This window comes from Podarcis vaucheri (genome assembly GCF_965113315.1).
Source record: "Podarcis vaucheri genome assembly, chromosome: 1".
Lineage (NCBI taxonomy): Eukaryota > Metazoa > Chordata > Lepidosauria > Squamata > Lacertidae > Podarcis > Podarcis vaucheri.
The window spans coordinates 4,452,530-4,471,841 of NC_138759.1; the positions used below are offsets into that span (position 1 = coordinate 4,452,530).

The 19,312-nt window shown below is 44.6% G+C and overlaps 1 protein-coding gene and 1 long non-coding RNA gene across 6 annotated transcripts in view; one reads left to right on the forward strand and one right to left on the reverse strand.

The window, feature by feature from the left end:
- Positions 1-1,291: 1,291 nt before the first annotated feature.
- On the reverse strand, positions 1,292-11,228 carry LOC309531088. Of its 2 annotated transcripts, XR_014219063.1 has the most exons (4): positions 11,014-11,228; positions 8,446-8,518; positions 1,964-5,810; positions 1,292-1,548 (listed from the first exon to the last, which is right to left on the reverse strand). It is a non-coding gene; the product is annotated as an uncharacterized lncRNA (long non-coding RNA). The 2 variants fall into 2 exon arrangements; XR_014219064.1 differs by lacking the exons at positions 8,446-8,518; positions 11,014-11,228 and adding an exon at positions 7,816-8,439 and having other exon boundaries at positions 1,964-7,746.
- Positions 11,229-11,583: 355 nt separating this feature from the next.
- Positions 11,584-19,312, forward strand: part of FERMT2 (FERM domain containing kindlin 2) — a 91,451-nt gene continuing 83,722 nt past the window's right edge. For 3 of the 4 annotated variants that reach the window (XM_082217763.1, XM_082217764.1, XM_082217765.1), the window contains exons 1-2: positions 11,585-11,766; positions 13,167-13,331. In XM_082217763.1, coding sequence (XP_082073889.1) covers positions 13,175-13,331 — 157 coding nt within the window. In that variant the 5' untranslated portion in view covers positions 11,585-11,766; positions 13,167-13,174. Of the gene's footprint in view, positions 11,767-13,166; positions 13,332-19,312 lie in introns of all 4 variants that reach the window. The other variant, XM_082217762.1, reaches the window with a different exon arrangement.

Sequence of the window (19,312 nt, forward strand, 5' to 3'; positions counted from 1 at the left end):
TGCTCATATGAAAGCCTTTCATACCCAAGGCCTCCTGTAAATGACTGTCAAAGCCACAGGAGTTCAGGCACTGTGGAAATAACCTTTCTTGTTACAGCCTCTTCCTCCAGGGTTCAAACAGCCTTACGCTTATGCGTACGCAGGGGTCAGCAAACTTTTTCAGCAGGGGGCCGGTCCACTGTCCCTCTGAACTTGTGGGGGGCCAGACTATATTGGGGGGGGATGAACGAATTCCTATGCCCCACAAATAACCCACAGATGCATTTTAAAGAAAAGGGCACATTCTACTCATGTAAAAACACGCTGATTCCCAGACCATCTGTGGGCCAGATTTAGAAGGCGATTGGGCCAGATCCAGCCCCCGGGCCTTAGTTTGCCTACCCGTGGCTTAGCCCACGGGAACATTTTGCCTGCCAGATTTCGCCAATTTTTTTTGGTTTTTTTATTGTTTTTAATTTGCAAACTTGTTGTTGTACTCCACCAGATCTTAACCTATTACAGTATTTGTAAGAAAGGATTCCAAATATCATTGAACTTGTCCATGGCGAGTCTGCGTTTATATGTAAGTGACAGGTATAAGTTGTTCATATGTTGAGAGTTTGTAGGTCTTCAATTCAATCGGAGAAGGGAATTGCAGTTTTATTTTTCCAGTTCATCAGTATCCATCTTTTTGCCATGTTAAGGGTGCAGAGAGTCCACTCTTATTGTCTCTTTGTAAGGTTCCATGTGTTGGGTATATAATTCAAAAGGATATTTTGCTCTGTAAATGTAAGGTTGTTCCGTATAGTTCTGTTGATAGTTTGTTACCTTCTCCCAAAAATCTTTCAACATAGGTTTTAGAGAAGCATTATTCCTATTGCATCTCCAACAGTTAGATACCTTAGACAGCCCTTTAAAAAAAATGTAATGGGATCCATTATAATCTAAATATTATTTTTTGTTGTATGAGCCTCAATTTAAGGTCCAGAGACGCCCCTGTTATAGCACATAAAACAGTCTCCCACTGTGTGGTCAAAATGGAGATCTCTAATTCTTTATTCCATTCCTCCCTCAATACCTGTGCAGTGGTGCCTCGTGTTAAGTACTTAATTCGTTCCGGAGGTCCGTTCTTAACCTGAAACTGTTCTTAACCTGAAGCACCACTTTAGCTAATGGGGCCTCCTGCTGCCACTGCGCCGCTAGAGCCCGATTTCTGTTCTCATCCTGAAGCAAAGATCTTAACCTGAAGCACTATTTCTGGGTTAGCAGAGTCTGTAACCTGAAGTGTATGTAACCCGAGGTACCACTGTATATCAAATTGGTTTGCTAGTAACAAAGATTTATATATGTTGATGGTCAGGTTTTTTTGTTGCATAAGAATTAATCAACTGCTTCAATATCTCTGGGGCCTCTGAAGCTGTGAAAGCTGCTGGTCCATAGATGCTAGTGAGCAAGTTTTTTCATCTGGAGATACTGCCATTGAGCATTTGTAGGTAATCTGTATTTGTGTCTTAAGACGGAATATGTACCTAACAGAACCTCAGCTTATTGTCTGCTATCTTCTCCGACCTTCAAATAATAATAATAATAATAATAATAATAATAATAATAATTTATTATTTATACCCCGCCCATCTGGCAGGACCTCCCCAGCCACTCTGGGCGGCTTCCAAAAAAATATTAAAATACTGTAATACACCAAACATTAAAAGCTTCCCTAAATAGGGCTGCCTTCAGATGTCTTCTAAAAGTCTGGTAGTTGTTGTTCTCTTTGACATCTGGTGGGAGGGCGTTCCACAGGGAGGATGCCACTACCGAGAAGGCCCTCTGCCTGGTTCCCTGTAACTTGGCTTCTTGCAGCGAGGGAACCACCAGAAGGCCCTCAGAGCTGGACCTCAGTGTCCGGGCAGAACGATGGGGGTAGAGACGCTCCTTCAGATATACTGGACCGAGGCCATTTAGGGCTTTAAAGGTCAGCACCAACACTTTGAATTGAGACAGTGACCAGATGCAAACTCCAAGACTCCACCATCAGCCAATTTTCCCTACCCCGACTTTGTTTTACCATCTAGACCAGTCTCCACCAACCTGGTGCCTTCCAGCTGTTTTGAACTACAAGTCCCATAAAACCCTGATCAGAATGGCCATTGTTTGACCTAATATGGATTTTGGAATTTACTCCAAGGGCTAAAATAGCTACCTTTTAATGTCCATTTATCTTATACAAGTGTGGTTGACGTTGTTATTGGATTTACCTCTGCTCTTCTTTCCTAAGTGCATTTTTAAAATTTCAGTTTCTACAACAACGCAGTCTGAAAAACCATGGCAACCACCTGTGGATGATGAAATCGTGGAAGGTAATCAGACACCCATCCTTTAGTTTGCAAGAGGCATGGCAGACCCATGGCTGGCCATTCAGTCACCATCTCGGTGGGCAAATACATCTCAAGGTATAACATTTCACCGCACGCTTTCACAGAAGCCCTGAGTGGGTTGGCTTGACTCCATGCCCTGCAGAAATCTGTGGCAAAGCTAGGTACTGACAGACAAATCCGCATTTCCTGTTTCCGAGGTCTGCGGTCTAACCACAAGGTTCTTGTTCCCTTTTGAGTACTAAGGTGCCGCCCCTAGAACAAGTCATTGTTCCTATTACTTTCCCATCCATGCGGGCATCAAGGGCCATGTCAGCGGCTAAGCTTGCACGATTCTCCAGTTTCAATCAGATAATCATGCAATTCGCAAGATCCCAGCTGTTAAATCGGAAAACTATGATATCGTGTGTGCGATCTGCTCAAAGAGCCATACATTAAAACTTCATTGATTCGTTTGGAGGTAGTTATGGAGCAAATGACTCCAACATTTATTTTTAACTGCTGGTTGCAGCTGATAGGAGTTGCAGCCCAAACATGTGGGGGCCACCAGGTTGGCAAAAGTTGGTTTTTCAACTGTATCAGGATTTTTACACAAGGAATGTATCGATAACACAATGCTCCTTTGTTTCCTTGCTAGTTCATCTATTTGGATGTGAATCTGGCTGATCATATTGAGTGGAAAGTCGTTAAAGACCCTTTTGTGCACACAAAAGAATGCAGTTGAGGTGCATAACAGGGTTCCTTGTGTGCAGAGGATCTGGGTTGAATCTTGATTGAACTCCAGATTGAACCCACAGGATGCCAAATGCTGCTAACCCTAACATACATAGAATAACAAAGTTGGAAGGGGTCCTGAGGGTCATCTCGTCTGACCTGTGCACTGAGGGAATCTCAGCTAAAGCATCCATGACAGATGGTCATTCAACCTCTGCTTAGAAACCTACAATGTAGAAGAGCCCGCTATCTTCCAAGGGAGTCCATTCCACTGTCAAATAGCTCTTACTGGCAGAAAGATCTTCTGGATATTGAGTTGGAATCTCCTTTCTTGCAACTTGAAGCCATTGGTTGGAGTCCAATGAAAACCAAAGAGAAAACCAGGAGAAAGAAAGCTTGCTCCGTCTTTTATGTGACAGCCCTTTAGATATTTGATATCCTCTCACTCGCCTCTTTTCTAGGCTCAACATCCCCAACTCCTTCAACCGTTCCTCATAAGGAATCCATGGCAGACAACTGAAGTACCTAGAGACAGACTGTCAGGTCATGTGTCCATACTAGCGACCAGAGGAGGAGTAACCGCTGGGAGGAGTCCAGAAAGAAGAAACGCCATGGTACATTTCTATCAGCTGAACTGGATCCCTTCATCTGCCCCAGCTGCAACAAAACACGTCTCTCCCATATTAGTCTCTAAAGCCACAGCAGGTGCTGCAACCTTCCAACAGTTTGACTTTACCCACAAAGGCACACTCCTCCATTGTATCCTGAGACAGACGTCAACAACAAATATGTTTGTATCTTTGCATTTAGACATTTCTTAAAATATCATTACCAAATTTCCCATGATGATTCCTGAGATTGAAGAACAGGTTTTATCTATGTTTGGATACAACTGGATGACATTTTGAAAAAATATGGTAGACAGAACCATTCAACACTCCTCTCATTTTAACCAGGGATTTCAAAACTCTGCTGATTTTTTGGGTTTCTTGGAATTCCCAAGAAGCATAAGGCACTTTCTGCTGAAAATAACTGACATTAATGTTCCTAATGGCATGTCCAAGCAATGGCTACTTATGTGATCAGTTTGGTATCAGAGCACATCATTTAACACACACACAGCAAGAAATAACTTGGTATAAGGCAGCTATGTCACTAACAGAAGGTATATCAAGCCCTGGACTGCAATAATAAGCTAGATGGACCAGGGGCCTGACTCAGTATAAGACAATTTCCTGTGTTCCTGTATCACAGGCTGAACTTACTTGAACTCTACAAAATGGATGGGTTTGCCAATAAAGAATTTTCAGCCCCCATCACAGCATGACAATTTCAACAGTTCCTGGAGGGAAGCCCTGCTAGGTCAATCAGTTTTCACTCTGTTTATGTTTATGGTGCAGATTCTCCCAATGTGCTATAAATATCGGCTATGCCACATTAATGTATCTGATTTGGCCCGGCATTAGCAGACACCTGCATGTAGAACATGGAGGAACAGAGAACATAAGAAGAGACCTGCTGGATCAGGCCAATGGCCATCTAGTCCAGCATCCTGTTCTCACAGTGACCCACCCAGAGGGCTCTCCTCTAGCCAGAACCTTTGGAGTGAGCTCCCATTTCCCAATGGGAGAGGCCTCTGACACCTGCCTGGAGTCTGACTCTCTCATTGATGCTTGGAAGGACCAGCATAGACTTTTTTGTTGGTATTGGAAAGGGGTGTGGAATCTCTTCCAGCCTGGTGGGTGGCCGCATTCTGATGTGGGCAATGATACAGGTGGCCACATACTAGTGGTGGGCAGGACAAGAGGCAGAATTAGGTAGCGCAATGGATGCAGCTCTTACCTTTGTGCAGTAGGCCTTGGTCTAGCCATGCAAAAGTCAGACACACATCTCCATCCTAGCAGAGATGCGGCATTATTACAGTTCAAAGACACACTGCAACCAAGCATAAGCACTTGAGGAGGGCCCAGAGCAGGAGGGTCAGTGGGGGCTGCGCAGTGGGGAGAGTGCATCACCAAGGGAGAGTCAGGTGGGTCAAATTGAGAGGCTTGGAGAGCCACCTTCTGCCCATGTGCCTAAGGTTCATCACCCCGGTGTAGGAACAAAAGCAAAAGCACCATCAGCTGCCCCAAACCATGACAGAGGAAAGGTCCCATGTGGGGAGGGGTCTCTGTGATGGAGAGGAAGGTGGGCCACTGGCACCCTGGTGCCCAAGAGCCCACAAACCCCTGTATCTGATCCCCAAAGTAAGTGGCAATTGTGAAGGTTAATGCTTTGCATAAGCAATGCCTATGTAATGAGGAATGAAAAATGATGAATCTGATTTTAAAACTGGCCATCTGTTACAGACTATTGAGCCAGGCTGTGACACTGAGGTGCTGAGCAGCAGAAAGGGGAAAAAAGCTTTCTTATACCAAACTTGCAGAGAGAGAAAGGCAGAGAGCCATAAGACTGTCAGGTCCAGTAGCTAAACTGAAGCCAGGTCTGGCTGATGTAATTTATGTCAACTTCTGAGCCCTCTTGTTTCAGTACCTTATTTGGATACAGCTGCCTATAAAATCCGAGCAGTTCTTGCAAACAAATGGGAAGAGCTTACAGCTCCTTAACAGCTCATGACGCAAGTTGCCTGAATTCCCAACCTTGCCTTCAAATTCCAGGGCGCAATTTCCAATCTATCTGGAGAACTGCAGCAAAATGTATTGTGCAGTCAACAGCTCACACACTGCATTTCTTCACACGATCCACCTGTTTGAGGATGGACAGAAAAATCACGTGGAGAACTAGCAGGAGTCAAGTGGACATCAATCAGACAGGCCTGAAAATGACATTTTTGGCTTGGGCCTAATTTCATATTTGAACAGTGGTACTGAAGGCCTGTGGAAATACTCCCACCCCCACTTGTGGGCCTTCTATAATCTAGGAGGCTATAAGGGGGAGAGTGCTGTTGTGCTCAGGTCCTGCTTTCGGGTTTCATGTAGGCATCTGGTTGGACAATGTGAGAACAGAATGCTGGAATAAATGGGCCACTGGTCTGATCCAGTGGGCAGGCTCTTCTTACACCCTTAGATTTGTCTTGTAGAGGGTTGGGCAAAACGACCTTTCCAACAATTCTGTGACCCTAGGATGTTATACAATATAAAATTAAAAACCAACTATCATGAATGAATTAAAACATATTAAAATAGCACAACAAACATAACATCCATTCAGTACATCAGGAATCAATAAAGTGGGATTAGATTAATGCCTCCCCCTGCCATGTCAGCGCAAAAAAAATATTTTTTGCTGACATCAGAAGGAAGCCACCTCTGTGGATGGGGAAACTTCCACAGCCTTGGAGTTGACACTATACAATGCAATGCATCTATTGATGGGACAACCAGCCAGGCCTCCCCTGCAGAACACAAGTCCTAGATTGATCGATATGGCAACCTGTTGCATATTGAATTGAATTTAACATTTAATGTAACACATACTTTGTCCCACAGATGACCAATTTATAAAGTAATGTAATGCACAACAGGATAAACACTACTTGGTAAATAATCAGCCCTTGGGAGCAAAGAGGGTTTCTTGCCAGTCTTCTGATTCTTCTGGGAGACTTTCACCAAGTCCAGAGCTCACTGAGAACTTGGAAGCAAAATATTATAGAAGTTAAAACTTCAAACTGGCCTCCTTTGTTTTTGCATTCAAGCTGAGAGAAGTTATGCAAGTAACAAGCTTGAACTGTTACAATTCAGTTTTCTAGTTTTTAGGCACACACAGCAAGGCATATGTTAGTCATGCAAATCTTCTTTCCTCCAGTTGTGTGTGCTATTGGGCAAAAGCCTTTTTCACATGACACCTGTACAGCAGCCAATGAACACATGGAGGGGAAATCAGGTCGCACCTGCTCCCCTATTTCTGACCTGCATTATTCAACAGAAACTCTGAACAGAGCCAGGGATATACACACCTAGGCTCTGTGCACCTTTTGAAGGATTCCTGGTCACATGGGGAGCACCTATATTTGGCCATTGTACATCTATGCATACATGCTGGGAATGAGCACAGTGGTTGCACTCCAAATCCTCCCTCCACAGGTTCCCTGAACATGCAGAAAGAACTAGATTCATACAAAAGTTTTAGCCCAAGTTGCCAGTTTGGCATTTGAAAGCCATTATTTCATCAACTAGCTATGATTAGGTCTCGCCACAACTGGGGAAACACAGATTCAGCCAGGATGTGGTCATCTGCTGTCTTGACACATACTGGGATGCTCACAAGATCCACCATGCTCTCAGCACTACCATTGCATGACACTGGCTGTCTGAATCCATGCAACACAAAAGTTTTACGTGTGCAGAAATAATTATGCCTGTTGTTATAAATGCATTGTTTTCAACTCAAATACAACTGCCTCTGAAGTAGTCTGCAGTGTTGAGTTTATTTAATTATGTACAGCATTTATATGCAACCCAATAATAATGTTCTATGTCAATCAGCCCCTCCAATTCATCTAAGGTAAAGGACTACTGGACGGTTAAGTCCAGACAAATTTGACTTTGGGGTGAAGCACTCTTCTCCGCTTTCAGCCTGAGGGAGCTAGTCAAATTGCTGACCTTACATTCGGCAAGCCCAAGAGGCTCGGTGGTTCAGACCACAGCGCCCCCCATGTCCCTACCACCACCACCACCATTGCCTCTCTTTCCCGCCTTCCAAGCAAGCAGGGCAGATCCAGAACTCTTTCACATTAACCTCTAAAACACACTGTGCTTTGATGGGTTATGCATTTTTCTGTAATATCTGTTACGTTGCTGCTTGGTCTAGATCTGTTGCAAAGCCACTCTGAGCATAATGGTGGCAGGAAAGGGGCATATAAATAAACTTGACTGATACTTTCGGAAAACCGAGGCTATTTCAGGAGGATTCCACCACTGACCCCAAACTAGTAATAATGCAATTAGGGCCCTGCAATGATGTGATTACCCTCGGTTAAAAGAAAACAATCACAGGGTGGGATGGGGTCACGTCACTCCACTTCTCTCCTGGGGCAAGCTTGTTGCAGTGAAAACACCAAGAAAATGTGTGTGGAATTAAATCTTCAGGGTATCAGTGCTATGTGAGACTCTTTGAGACGTTATTTTGGGACAGATTGACTCCCTCGGGGGAATTTTTTCCATAGGACTCCTTGATCCCAGTCCCACCCTCGCTGACATAATGAGCTCTCTGTTCTTTCCCCGGCTGCACTCTTGGTTCCTATCCAGTCTCTATATTGTTACAGCTGCTGGGTGACCCTTCTTTGCTAAGGTGATTGCTTATTAATAGTCACGAACAATAGGCTGATGTTCCCTCAAGAGGAACTAACCGTTGGAGATGTTTTCCCAGATGGGTAGCTTACCTGCAAGACGGCTTCTGCAGCCAGTTCTCAGCCAGCGTTGTCGTAGGGGAGGAAAAGGGCCTGCACATTGAGCCTGCGACAGAGAAGAGAGTTCTTATTTGGAGCCAACTTCAACCCCCCAAGTACGGTCTAAAACTAAAGGTACATCGCTGAAGCTAGGCAGGTGCAGGTGTGGTCCATGCTTGGACAGGTGAGCACTGCAGAGAAGTCTCGAGGGCTTTGCAGTAGAAGTGCCTGTTTGCTTGCATAATTGCATATGTTTATTATAAAGGGGAAGGGACCCCTGACCATTAGGTCCAGTCGTGACCGACTCTGGGGTTGCGCTCATCTCGCTTTATTGTCCGAGGGAGCCGGCGTACAGCTTCCGGGTCACGTGGCCAGCATGAGTAAGCCGCTTCTGGCGAACCAGAGCAGCGCACGGAAATGCCGTTTACCTTCCCGCCGGAGCGGTACCTATTTATCTACTTGCACTGGTGTGCTTTCGAACTGCTAGGTTGGCAGGAGCAGGGACCGAGCAACGGGAGCTCATACCGTCGCGGGGATTTGAACAGCTGACCTTCTGATCGGCAAGTCCTAGGCTCTGTGGTTTAACCCACAGCGTCACCCGCATCCCTTATGTTTATTATATGGATGCCGTAAAGCCTCCTGCTGTCTCTTGTCCAAAGAAAACCAAATCATGTAGGGCTGCTTCTCCAGAAAGAGGGGACGATATTTCTGCCTTGATATCTTCAAGGCCTATGGGGCTGTCACTGCATCCATGCCATTCTCCCTCCAAGCCAGACTTACAGGTGAAACTCGAAAAATTAGAATATTGTGGGAAAGTTCATTTATTTCAGTAATTCAACTTAAAAGGTGAAACTAATATATGAGATAGACTCATGACATGCAAAGCGAGATATGTCAAGCCTTTATTTGTTATAATTGTGATGATTATGGCGTACAGCTGATGAAAACCCCCAATTAACAATCTCAGAAAATTAGAATATTGTGAAAAGGTGCAGTAGCTATTCAATCCATAACACCTGCAATGGATTCCTCAGCCTTTAAATGGTCTATCAGTCTGGTTCAGTAGGAAGCACAAACACGGAGAAGGTTGCTGACCTGACAGTTGTGCAGAAAGCCATCATTGAGACCCTCCATAAGGAGGGAAAACCTCAAAAGGTAATTGCAGAAGAAGTTGGATGTTCCCAAAGTGCTGTATCGAAGGACATTAATGGAAAGTTATGCAGAAGGGGAAAGCGTGGAAGCAAAAGGTGCACAAGCAGCAGGGATGACCGCAGCCTGGAGAGGATTGTCAGAAAAAGACCATTCAAACGTGTTGGGGACTTTCACAAGGAGTGGACTGAGGCTGGAGTCAGTGCATCAAGAGCCACCACACACAGACGGATCCTGGAGATGGGCTTCAAATGTCAGATTCCTCTTGTCAAGCCGCTCCTGAACAAGAAATGTCAGAAGCGTCTTATCTGGGCTAAAGAGAACTCTATGGCAGGCATCTTTTCCCTTACACCGGTTTCTCCCCTGCTTCTTTATCATTAACATCCTCACTACACGCCCCATGTCTAAATTAACTTCCCATTCGTTTCTTGAGTCAAAGGCAGATGAAGATGATGGACTTTGGGGAGCTAGCTAACTTCACCAGAAGAGTCCGCAACCAGGAGGAGGAGTACCAGGAAGAATGGATGGAATTTAAAGAATATTTAGTTAAATATGCTAAGATAATTTAAATAGAAACACTTGCAAATACCAGATTGGCTTAGGATATAAATATGTGATTTTATATAATAATATGTTTAAAGTTTATATGAAAAGTAAGAAAGAAGTTAAGTGACTAAATTTTATGAGAAATTAGTCTTGGAAAACTGTTACACTGATATACATTGAAATTCAGCCAGGGGGATTTGAGGAAGTCACCTAACAATGTTAATAATTGTGGAATGATTACAGTTAGGATTTATGTGTGTTTGCTTATAAATTTGGAAAATCAATTTTAAAAATTTGGGGAAAGAAGAGCTGGGAGTCAAGGGAAGAATAGGAACATTAGTAGGGATAGCATTGAAGATCTATAGGTATCAGACGGTAGTCATAGCACTGTAGAGTTGGAAAGGACTCCGAGGGGTCATCTAGTCCAACCCGCAGCAGGACTCGAACCCACAACCGTGAGATTAAGAGTCTCACATTCTGCCAACTTAGCTATGACCTGTTTATTGAGCATTCACCCTCATTTGTTTGCAGGGACCCGTGCCTCACACTTTTCCCTGCATTTCCCTCTCACTTGTCATAAAAAAAAATATTTTGGAGAAAGCGAGCTGTTTCTAAAAATTTCTGGTTATGACCTGAATTTCCCATTAAGCGATAGTGGTCGACCTGCAACAACTGGGGGGCACCAGGTCGGCCAAGGCTGAAACACACACACACGTATCTATTTATACACACGTGTATCTATGTATTTATTAAGAAACTGCCCCTCCTGCTCTCAGGGCTGCCAACCAGGTGTCTCTTCGGGCTGGTTTATTCTGTGGCTTTGTAATTGTTTTGTTTTATCGTGCATTTTGTATTCTCATTGCGCACCTTTCTCCTGTTAACCGCCCTGGGATCCTCGGGCGAAGGGCGGCTTGCAAAGGAGACGAAACGAAGGCGGGTCGGTTACGTTAAGTCGGCAAGATAAAGGTTTTGTAAATCAAGAAAATCTTTAATAAAAAAGAAAGAAAAAGGGGTTGCATTCCCCAGACCCCATCACTGGCCCCAGAGACCACAATAAAAATATAAAATGAAGAGAAAAAGGGAAAAAAGAAAGTTTCCTGACTGGAACCCCTCGTTGAAGACCACACAGCCCGGCGAGGGTCTCCCCGCAAGCCCCCATTGCTGTGGGGCGGGAGAGCGGCTGTGAGGTAAATCGCCTCAGAGCGGCGGCTTCCCGCGCTTTTCCCCTCCTTCCCTCAGGAGTCCCGGCAGCCTCCTCCTCCTCCTCCTCCCCCCGCCTCCCCGCTCCTCCTTTCCCGCCCACGGGGGAGTCCCGGATGTTGGCCCCGCGCCCCCGCTCCTCCGCCGTCCGCTTCCATAAAAGGGCAGCGGCGCCTCCCTCCCTTCTCCCCCCCCCCGCCGCCCCGCCTCGGGCCTTTCTGGCCGCCGCCTCCTCCTCCTCCTCCTCCCTCCCCTCAGGCGGCGCCCCGGGGGGCGGGGAAGGCTCCCGTCCTGGCGGCGTCCGCGGCGGTGGCCAGAAGCGAGAAGAAGCGCCCTCCGCCGCCGCCTCCTCCTCCTCGCAGCCCCCGCGAAGGGACGCTCCCCGGCCGAGGAAGAAGAGGAGCCCAGCCCGGCAGGCGAGTGGGGGGCGCGCGCGGAGGGTCTCTCTCTCTCTGTGTGTGCGGGAATTTGTGCGAACGTGTGAATGGTGCGTGTGAGGGAAGGCGCCGTGTTTCACGCGTGAGAGTGGCGCGCGCGTGTGAATAGGACGGGGCTTTGTGTCTGCGAGGGGTTTTCGTATGTATGAATTTGTGGGGGGTGGGCTCTGCTTCCCCACCCTTTAAAGATAATGGGAAGCTGGGGGGGGGTTGCCTTTTTTTCTCTCCTCCCCGGCCATTCCCCACTTGTAGGTCGAGGGGCGCATCCTGCACATGCCCATCCTTAAGGCAGCGCGTTGTGGGGCTGGGCTGGGTGTGGGTGCGAATGGGGGTCGTGGTTGTCTATGGATATGTCTGCCTGACCCCCCTTTCCGTCTCTCTCCCCTACCCTCTTCCCCCCATTTTCCCCTCGGGTTTCTTTTCCAGAGTCTCTTCCCTCTTCGCATGCGACCCTCCTCTGGATGGAGGTTATTGTGGGGCAAAGTCGGGTTTTCCTCTCTTCCTTTTTCTCCTTTTCCCTCCATCTCCCCTGCCTCCCCATCCCTCTTGCACAGCCGGAATAGAGCTTCCCTTGTTCCTTTCGGACTCTCACTCTCCGCCCAAGCGAAGGATTTTGGCTGCTATATAGAGTTGCCCTTGACTCGCCTTTAAAATACCATTAATAATAGTAGTAGTAGTAATAATATCTGTATTTTCTAGGAGGGAAGGGCTAAGGAGACCCTTTTATGGGTCAAGGGGTGGCGCTCTTTTTCCGGCCGAGGGGTACTATCCTTTTCTAATTTTTTGCACCCCTTTTAGCACAGATGTTGGAGGGGATGTGCGGACTCAGGGTAATAAGGAGGGAGAATGTCATGCATCCGTGTTGAGTGAGTGCCCTGGTGAAAATTGTTAGTATGGATGATGTGTGCCACACACACACACATACACAGAGAGAGAGAGAGAGAGAGAGAGAGAGAAGGTGAACAGTAAACAAATAAGGAAAACATTTTGTTTTAGGTGTAGGTGAGAAGCTGAATAAGGGCATTGTAATCCCTCCTCTAAATATATTAGGCAGAGTTGGGGCTAAATAAGGTTTTGGTTTGCATTGCCTTCATGCTTGCGTTCTTCCAGCAAGTTTGCAGTCCGACTCTGCCCTCCCCCACCAATTGCCTCACTAAGTTCTTTGTAAATTGAGCCATGTGTTGGGAGCTCAGCCTTTTCTCCTCTTCTTCTTTCTTCTTCTTCGCAGCTGACTTAAGGAAAGCTTGTTTGCCTTCCCTGGATTTGGCTCCTTCATGCTTTTCCTTCAGTAAATGGGAAGCAGAGAGAGGCTTATGAGCTGCGAGTGTGAGGCTTCTGCTTAGCTAATGAATGCCGTTTCCTCTGCTGCTTGCTTGCAGGAAGGAGGAACGATGGCTCTGGACGGTATACGGATGCCAGATGGCTGCTATGCGGATGGGACGTGGGAGTTAAGCGTCCATGTCACAGACCTGAACAGAGATGTAACTCTGAGGGTCACAGGAGAGGTCCATATTGGCGGCGTCATGCTGAAATTGGTGGAAAAACTTGGTAAGTTGTAACTATTAGGGGGAAAGGTGTGGCCTTTCTCCTTGCTTTGGTGGAAGCTGGAAGGCGAAGCGCTGGGCGTGGAAATGAAATTGCATATTTGCATCGCACATGGGACTGATTTCAGAAACCCATAACTATTTTTAAATGCCAGGTTTTTTGTTAGAGAAACTTGATGTTGGATCTCTTTCTCTAGCAGGCAGAATACACGCCACCTCTGAGTCTAACCCTTCTCCTGGTTAGCTACCATACTTTCTGTAGTTTGTACAATGGCTGCTGGATTCTTTACAATACTTGCACATAAATACAAGTGTGATAGTATTTACAGGGACATGTAATGACAAGTAGTAGAAGGTGCCATCCTGGGTCAGTGATGTGGCAGAGGCCAAGGAGTCATTGGTCTAAGGATCTTGATTTGACCATACATGTGTTTAAACGTAAAGGCTGATTTTTGCAGTCAGAAGAACTACATAAACTGCTTGTATGTTTAAGCTTCACATAGAGGATTTACCCATAGATGGTGTGCCCCCCCCCTTACTCCAAAACTCCTGAGCTTCTGAGAGGGGAATAGACTTCACATGTAATACCAGAAATGCACTGCATGTGACTGAAGGAATCTAGGCTAGCATTGTTTTCACTGCAAATTAGGGGAAGTTTCTCAGATATGATAGGTGGTTTCTAAATTCTAGATTAATGAATGCTCCATTGTATGTAGCTGTTCCTTTTCTTTGGACTCATTAAGTTCAGTTTCTAGGAATTTAGACCAAGTGATAGGAAAGGAGGGTCTGTGCTAGTTATTACAAAAACATTAAGATCGTTAAGCAGGGCAATGTTTACTATTGCAAACAGTTATTAAAATGCTTATTCCTGCACACGCCCCCCAAAAAACTTCTGACTTTCTGAAAGAGTCATTGCAGTGTTATTACAGTTAGCTCTTAGGCAAGTGTATGGTGTTATGGCTTAGTGCAGCCTCCTGCGTTAGAGAGTGTCCTAGGCTATGTCAGGCACCTGTTAATGAGACATGGTAGCTGTTGCTATACAGCAAGTTGTACAGTACTGCCATTAGAACATTTCTGCATGGCACATTATGCCTAGTGAGCTTTCATCAATGTGTTCTGCACTTTGTGGAGTGCACTGTGGTTCAGTGCTAAAGTTCCTGTGCTGGTAAAAGATGCTGAGGTTTATACAGTTGGTAATCTGATGCTTTCCTTCCTTAATAATGCATTTGAGTCTGAATAGTATACTAGTTTAAACACAACATCCTTATCAGCTCCGCAGCACACTTCTGGTGCTATGTAAATACTTGATTTGCTGGCTAGTTATGTACACAAGTCATAGCTGGTGCAGCTAAAAAGAAAGTCATCCTGCACTGTACTAAAACTTTGTACTGATGTAATAAGGAAGGAAAAGCAGATATAAATACTTGGTTCAAAAGGAAGTTTGTGTGTGCGTGAAGGACTCTGAGGCTTGACATGGCTTGTGGGACTGTAGAAAATCAGTTTTAGAATTTTTTTTTGTCCTTGGGTTATGAAAAGAATGTTTCAAGGTGACTGCAGGCCTCAGCACTTAAAGTTCTTCAGCCTCTTCAAATATTAAGTGAAGAAGCACCACAGTCTCTTACATAATGAATAAGTCATGCCTTCTATTGGCTTTGCGTGTCATTGATGAGAATTGTCCACATGTGTATAATTTGCTCAAAGTATAGGATGGAATTCAGTGGAGACAGCAAGTTTTTAAGATGCTCTGTGGGATGAGTTTAATCGCCCTCCACAGGATAAAAGCTTATTTGAAGTTCAAACATATATTTTGGGAGGCCATCCTCATTCTAACTCTTACGGTTCTGTGTAAATGTCTCATAATGAGGATCATGCGTGAGTCTCTTTTGCAGTGGGCTTTATAAAGCTCTGGAAGCAGGTTGTGTAAGCTTGCTGTTTTGATAATGTGTAGATCATGCTGGGGTCAAAGTCCCCTCTACAAGCCAGATGAAAATAGTGGAAACTTTTTTACAATACCTTTGACCTTGGATGTAGGCCAGGTTGTAATATCTATCAAGTGAAAAGCTAACGGGACCATACAAGTAAAAACAGTTCTGAAACTTGGGATAGCTATGGCAGCTGTGTTTTTTAAAAAAATAGAACTACATTTCTTTAAACTGGCCTTTAAAAGATAATGACTGTAAACGAAAACTATGAAAAAAGTTATATTTGCATCGTTGTCCATCCTGTTTGTTCTGAAAAATCTTGGGATAGCAGTGTGTTTGGAATAGAAGTACTTTGTATGCATCTTCTCATTAACTCTGTAAACAATGCAGCTTTCTGATTGCTTCCATTTAGCAGAAGAACATCTGTTTGTGGAGGATAAGTCTCTAATCAGAATGACAATAAATTTGTAGTGGTCACTTCTGTAGCTGTAGCTCAGTGGCTTTCCTTGCAGAAGGTCCTAGATCCCACCCCTGGCAACTCAGGGAGGGCTTGGAGTATCAATGCCAGTCTGTGAAGACCAGGGGTTCCCACACTGTGGCCCGTGAACTTTGTCAGATATAATATTCATATATACATTTTAATTGTATTCTTCTTGTTTTTATTACTTACTCATTGTAGTATATTGTATTCCACGGTAATCGAACTGTAATACAATAAAATACAATTTTATTAGAAATAAGCAATATATTCAATTAAAATAATACACCATCTAGCACAGTGCAGATCATTGTTAAAAACAGCCAGAAAATTTATTAAGTGGTCAACCAAGGTGAAATGTTTGGGGATTACTGGTGTGGACAGTATTTAAATGGATGGTCCAATGGTCTGACTCGTTATAAGGCTACTTTGTATATTCCTAACTAATTCACTGCAAATTAATGTTTGCTTTGTGGGATGGCTCAGGGGTAGAGCACATGCTTTGAATGCAGAAGTTCTCACATTCAATCCCAATCATCTCCAGGTAGGACTGGGAGAGATCCTTTCTGAAATCCTGGGAAACCACTGCCAATCAGGTGGGACTGAGCTAGATGGAACAATGGTCTGACTGTATTAGGCAGCTTCCTGTGTTCTCTCTCATTGTTCACCTGTTGCATATAACAATTTTGCACTGCAATCCTAAGCATGCTTCAAATCCCACTGAGTATGTTTCAGGTTACTGACAGTAAGAAGTTATATGTATAATACAGTAGTACCTCAGGTTACATACACTTCAGGTTACATATCCTTCAGGTTACAGACTCCGCTAACCCAGAAATAGTACCTCGGGTTAAGAACTTTGCTTCATAATGAGAACAGAAATCGTCCACTCCAGCGGCGCAGCAGCAGCGGGAGGCCCCATTAGCTAAAGTGGTGCTTCAGGTTAAGAACAGTTTCAGGTTAAGAACAGACCTCTGGAACGGATTAAGTACTTAACCCGAGGTACCACTGTACGGTCCATCCTTTAAGATGAGGGTCAGAAACTGCTACAGATGTAGCCTGTGGTGCTTTCTCATCCAACGTCCATCCTCCCTGCCCCCAGTAGCAGTTAGGCTTGAAAACAGACTCCAGTTGCAGCCATTGGCATTTGTGGAGAGGGGTTTAACTGGAGAGGAAAGGCTTATTCCCTCTGTGTCTCTGTGACTCACTCTCCCCTCTTGAACCCTCCCCATGTGGCATCTAGGCTTGAAAAGCAGCTTCCCTAGCTGCCAATGGAAAGCTGTTTTCAAGCCTGATTTTTGTGAATGCATGTGTTCTGTGCAGAGTTAGAGAGTTAGCTTTGTGCATATTGCAGCTGGGGAAGGGAAGGGTTAATGCTCCTCTCCTCAGCTGCTGTCTCCATGAAGACTGCCACCCTCTGGCATTTAGACTTGGGGGGAGGGAACTGAAATGTGTTTTTCAAGCCCAATTCACATGTGAGTGAATGAATCTGTGGGTGTGAGTGCATTAATGGATGTGTACAACCTTTGCTGTCATATGGCCCCTGAAAAGTTAGGCACAAGGGAATATGGCCCTTAGGCTCCCCATCACTTCTTTTAAGAGATACAGGGAAATGCAACATGGTTCCTGCAAATGGGTGGAAGACATGGGCCTCTGTTGTTGTCATAGAAACAGGGATACCAAGACAAATCCTTTACATGACTAGCAATGCTGCTTTAATTTTGTGATATATTGTGTGGGCTTTCATATGTAGCTGTCTGCTTTGGTTATTTAAGCTACATGGTAAGCTAAGGTATCTTTGATTGTTGCTCTTTGCTTTCAATGAAACTGTTAATTGCATAAGTAACCGGCAGCTACAAAACTTAACAGAGATCACTTTAGCAAATGCTGTTGTAGTTGCTACAACTGTGGCACCCTGTGTAACTGGTAAGCCTTAGAGAATCACTTGAATTGCTTAACTGATGGGTTCAAGGACTCTTTCTGCTTATACTGTAGCTCTGTGTGTGAAACACACTGAGCCATCTTGCCATTTTCCTCAGTTCAGGGTCTGTGACATTAGCCATGTAGAAGGCATCCTTGTGCAGAGGGATATTTGTTTTGAGATTGGAAGGATGTGGTGTTGATGAGCAAGAATAAGCCTATCCTTACTCAGTAATCCTGTTGATTAAATACATTTTGCTTCTGGGATTAGGAAACTGGAGAGGTGGGACCAAGAACAGTGTCGGTGAAAGAGAAGAATCATTTCCCTTGCTCCTGCTCTCTTAATTCCCTGTTCCATCAGCATACATACATACATACATACATACATAATTTAATTTGTATGCTGCCTTTCCACAGTTCAAACCATTCTCAAGGCAGCTTGCAACATTAAAATATGTAACTATACAGCTTATAAAAGTAGTCATAAAGAAGAAATAAAACATTAAAAAATACACAGTGAAATTTCCACATAAATCACAAGAAGATCTACAATAAATACGGTTTAGTGCAGCGCATGGGGATTTGCTGAGTGGGTGGCTCGGTTCGGGGGCTGCTCATGGGCCAGTTATACAACCCCTGTGGGCCGCTTGTGGCCCATGGGCCTTAGGTTGTCTAGTCCTGGAATAGCTCCTCCAAACTCGATTGAAATTCCAAGTTCAACCTAACCTGTAGTTAGGCTTTGTTCAGGTCTGGAGCCAAGTGGAAATAGCGGTATGGCAATAGAGACTACCACTGAAAAAATCACCATGCACACGACCAGTGTTAGAAACCGAGATATGAAAGCTAGGAGCTAAATGGCACCTTAAACCTAGGTTATGGGTGCAATAACGGAATGTAAGTGTGCTTTTTCTATAACAAGAATACAAAGCTGAAAATTAATGCACTGCAGCTAAAATATTATGTTCATTTTTCACATGGTCTAGTCCTTCCCCTGCCCACCCCTCTAATATTCTTAAGAGGGTCTCTTCTCCAGTCTTCAGAGAGTGGCTGGAAGTGGGGAGGCAGAAAAAGGTCCCTCCTTTCCTCAGAAACTGCTCGAGCTAATGAAATTCCCTGTCTAGAACAATGGGAGTTTTGAACACTGCACATGACAAAACCACCCACTACCCGCAAATTGGATAATGAGCTTCCACACCAGCAATATCATATAACTAGTTATCTTTACTTAACAATTTTTCCACAGTAATTGGAAATCCAGATTAAATGTAAAAAATATGGGCCGGCATTCGATGATGATGTCATTTGGACAGTGCAGAAAAGCTGCATGCACGAGCAGCACCTATTTCACAGTAAACTGCTGCCTGGAAGCATTCTCAATGCGTTGCTAGTGATTTGTCAGACAGCTATTGTACTAACTTCCTGCTCTGAATCTGACCAACGTGGAGAACAAACTTAAGTTACAATGCTATTTATAGAAGATTGGCTGTCCTATCTGATGCACGTTTCGAATCATGGATAGAATCCAGTGGTAGCACAGATAATGTGCAATATTACCTTTTGCCACAGGCTGGTTCAGGAATACTTTCATTTTCTGATTAAGTAATTAATGATGGAAATGTGATGTTTAAATAGCCCAATATGCTGCTTGGGCGTGGATGTTATTTT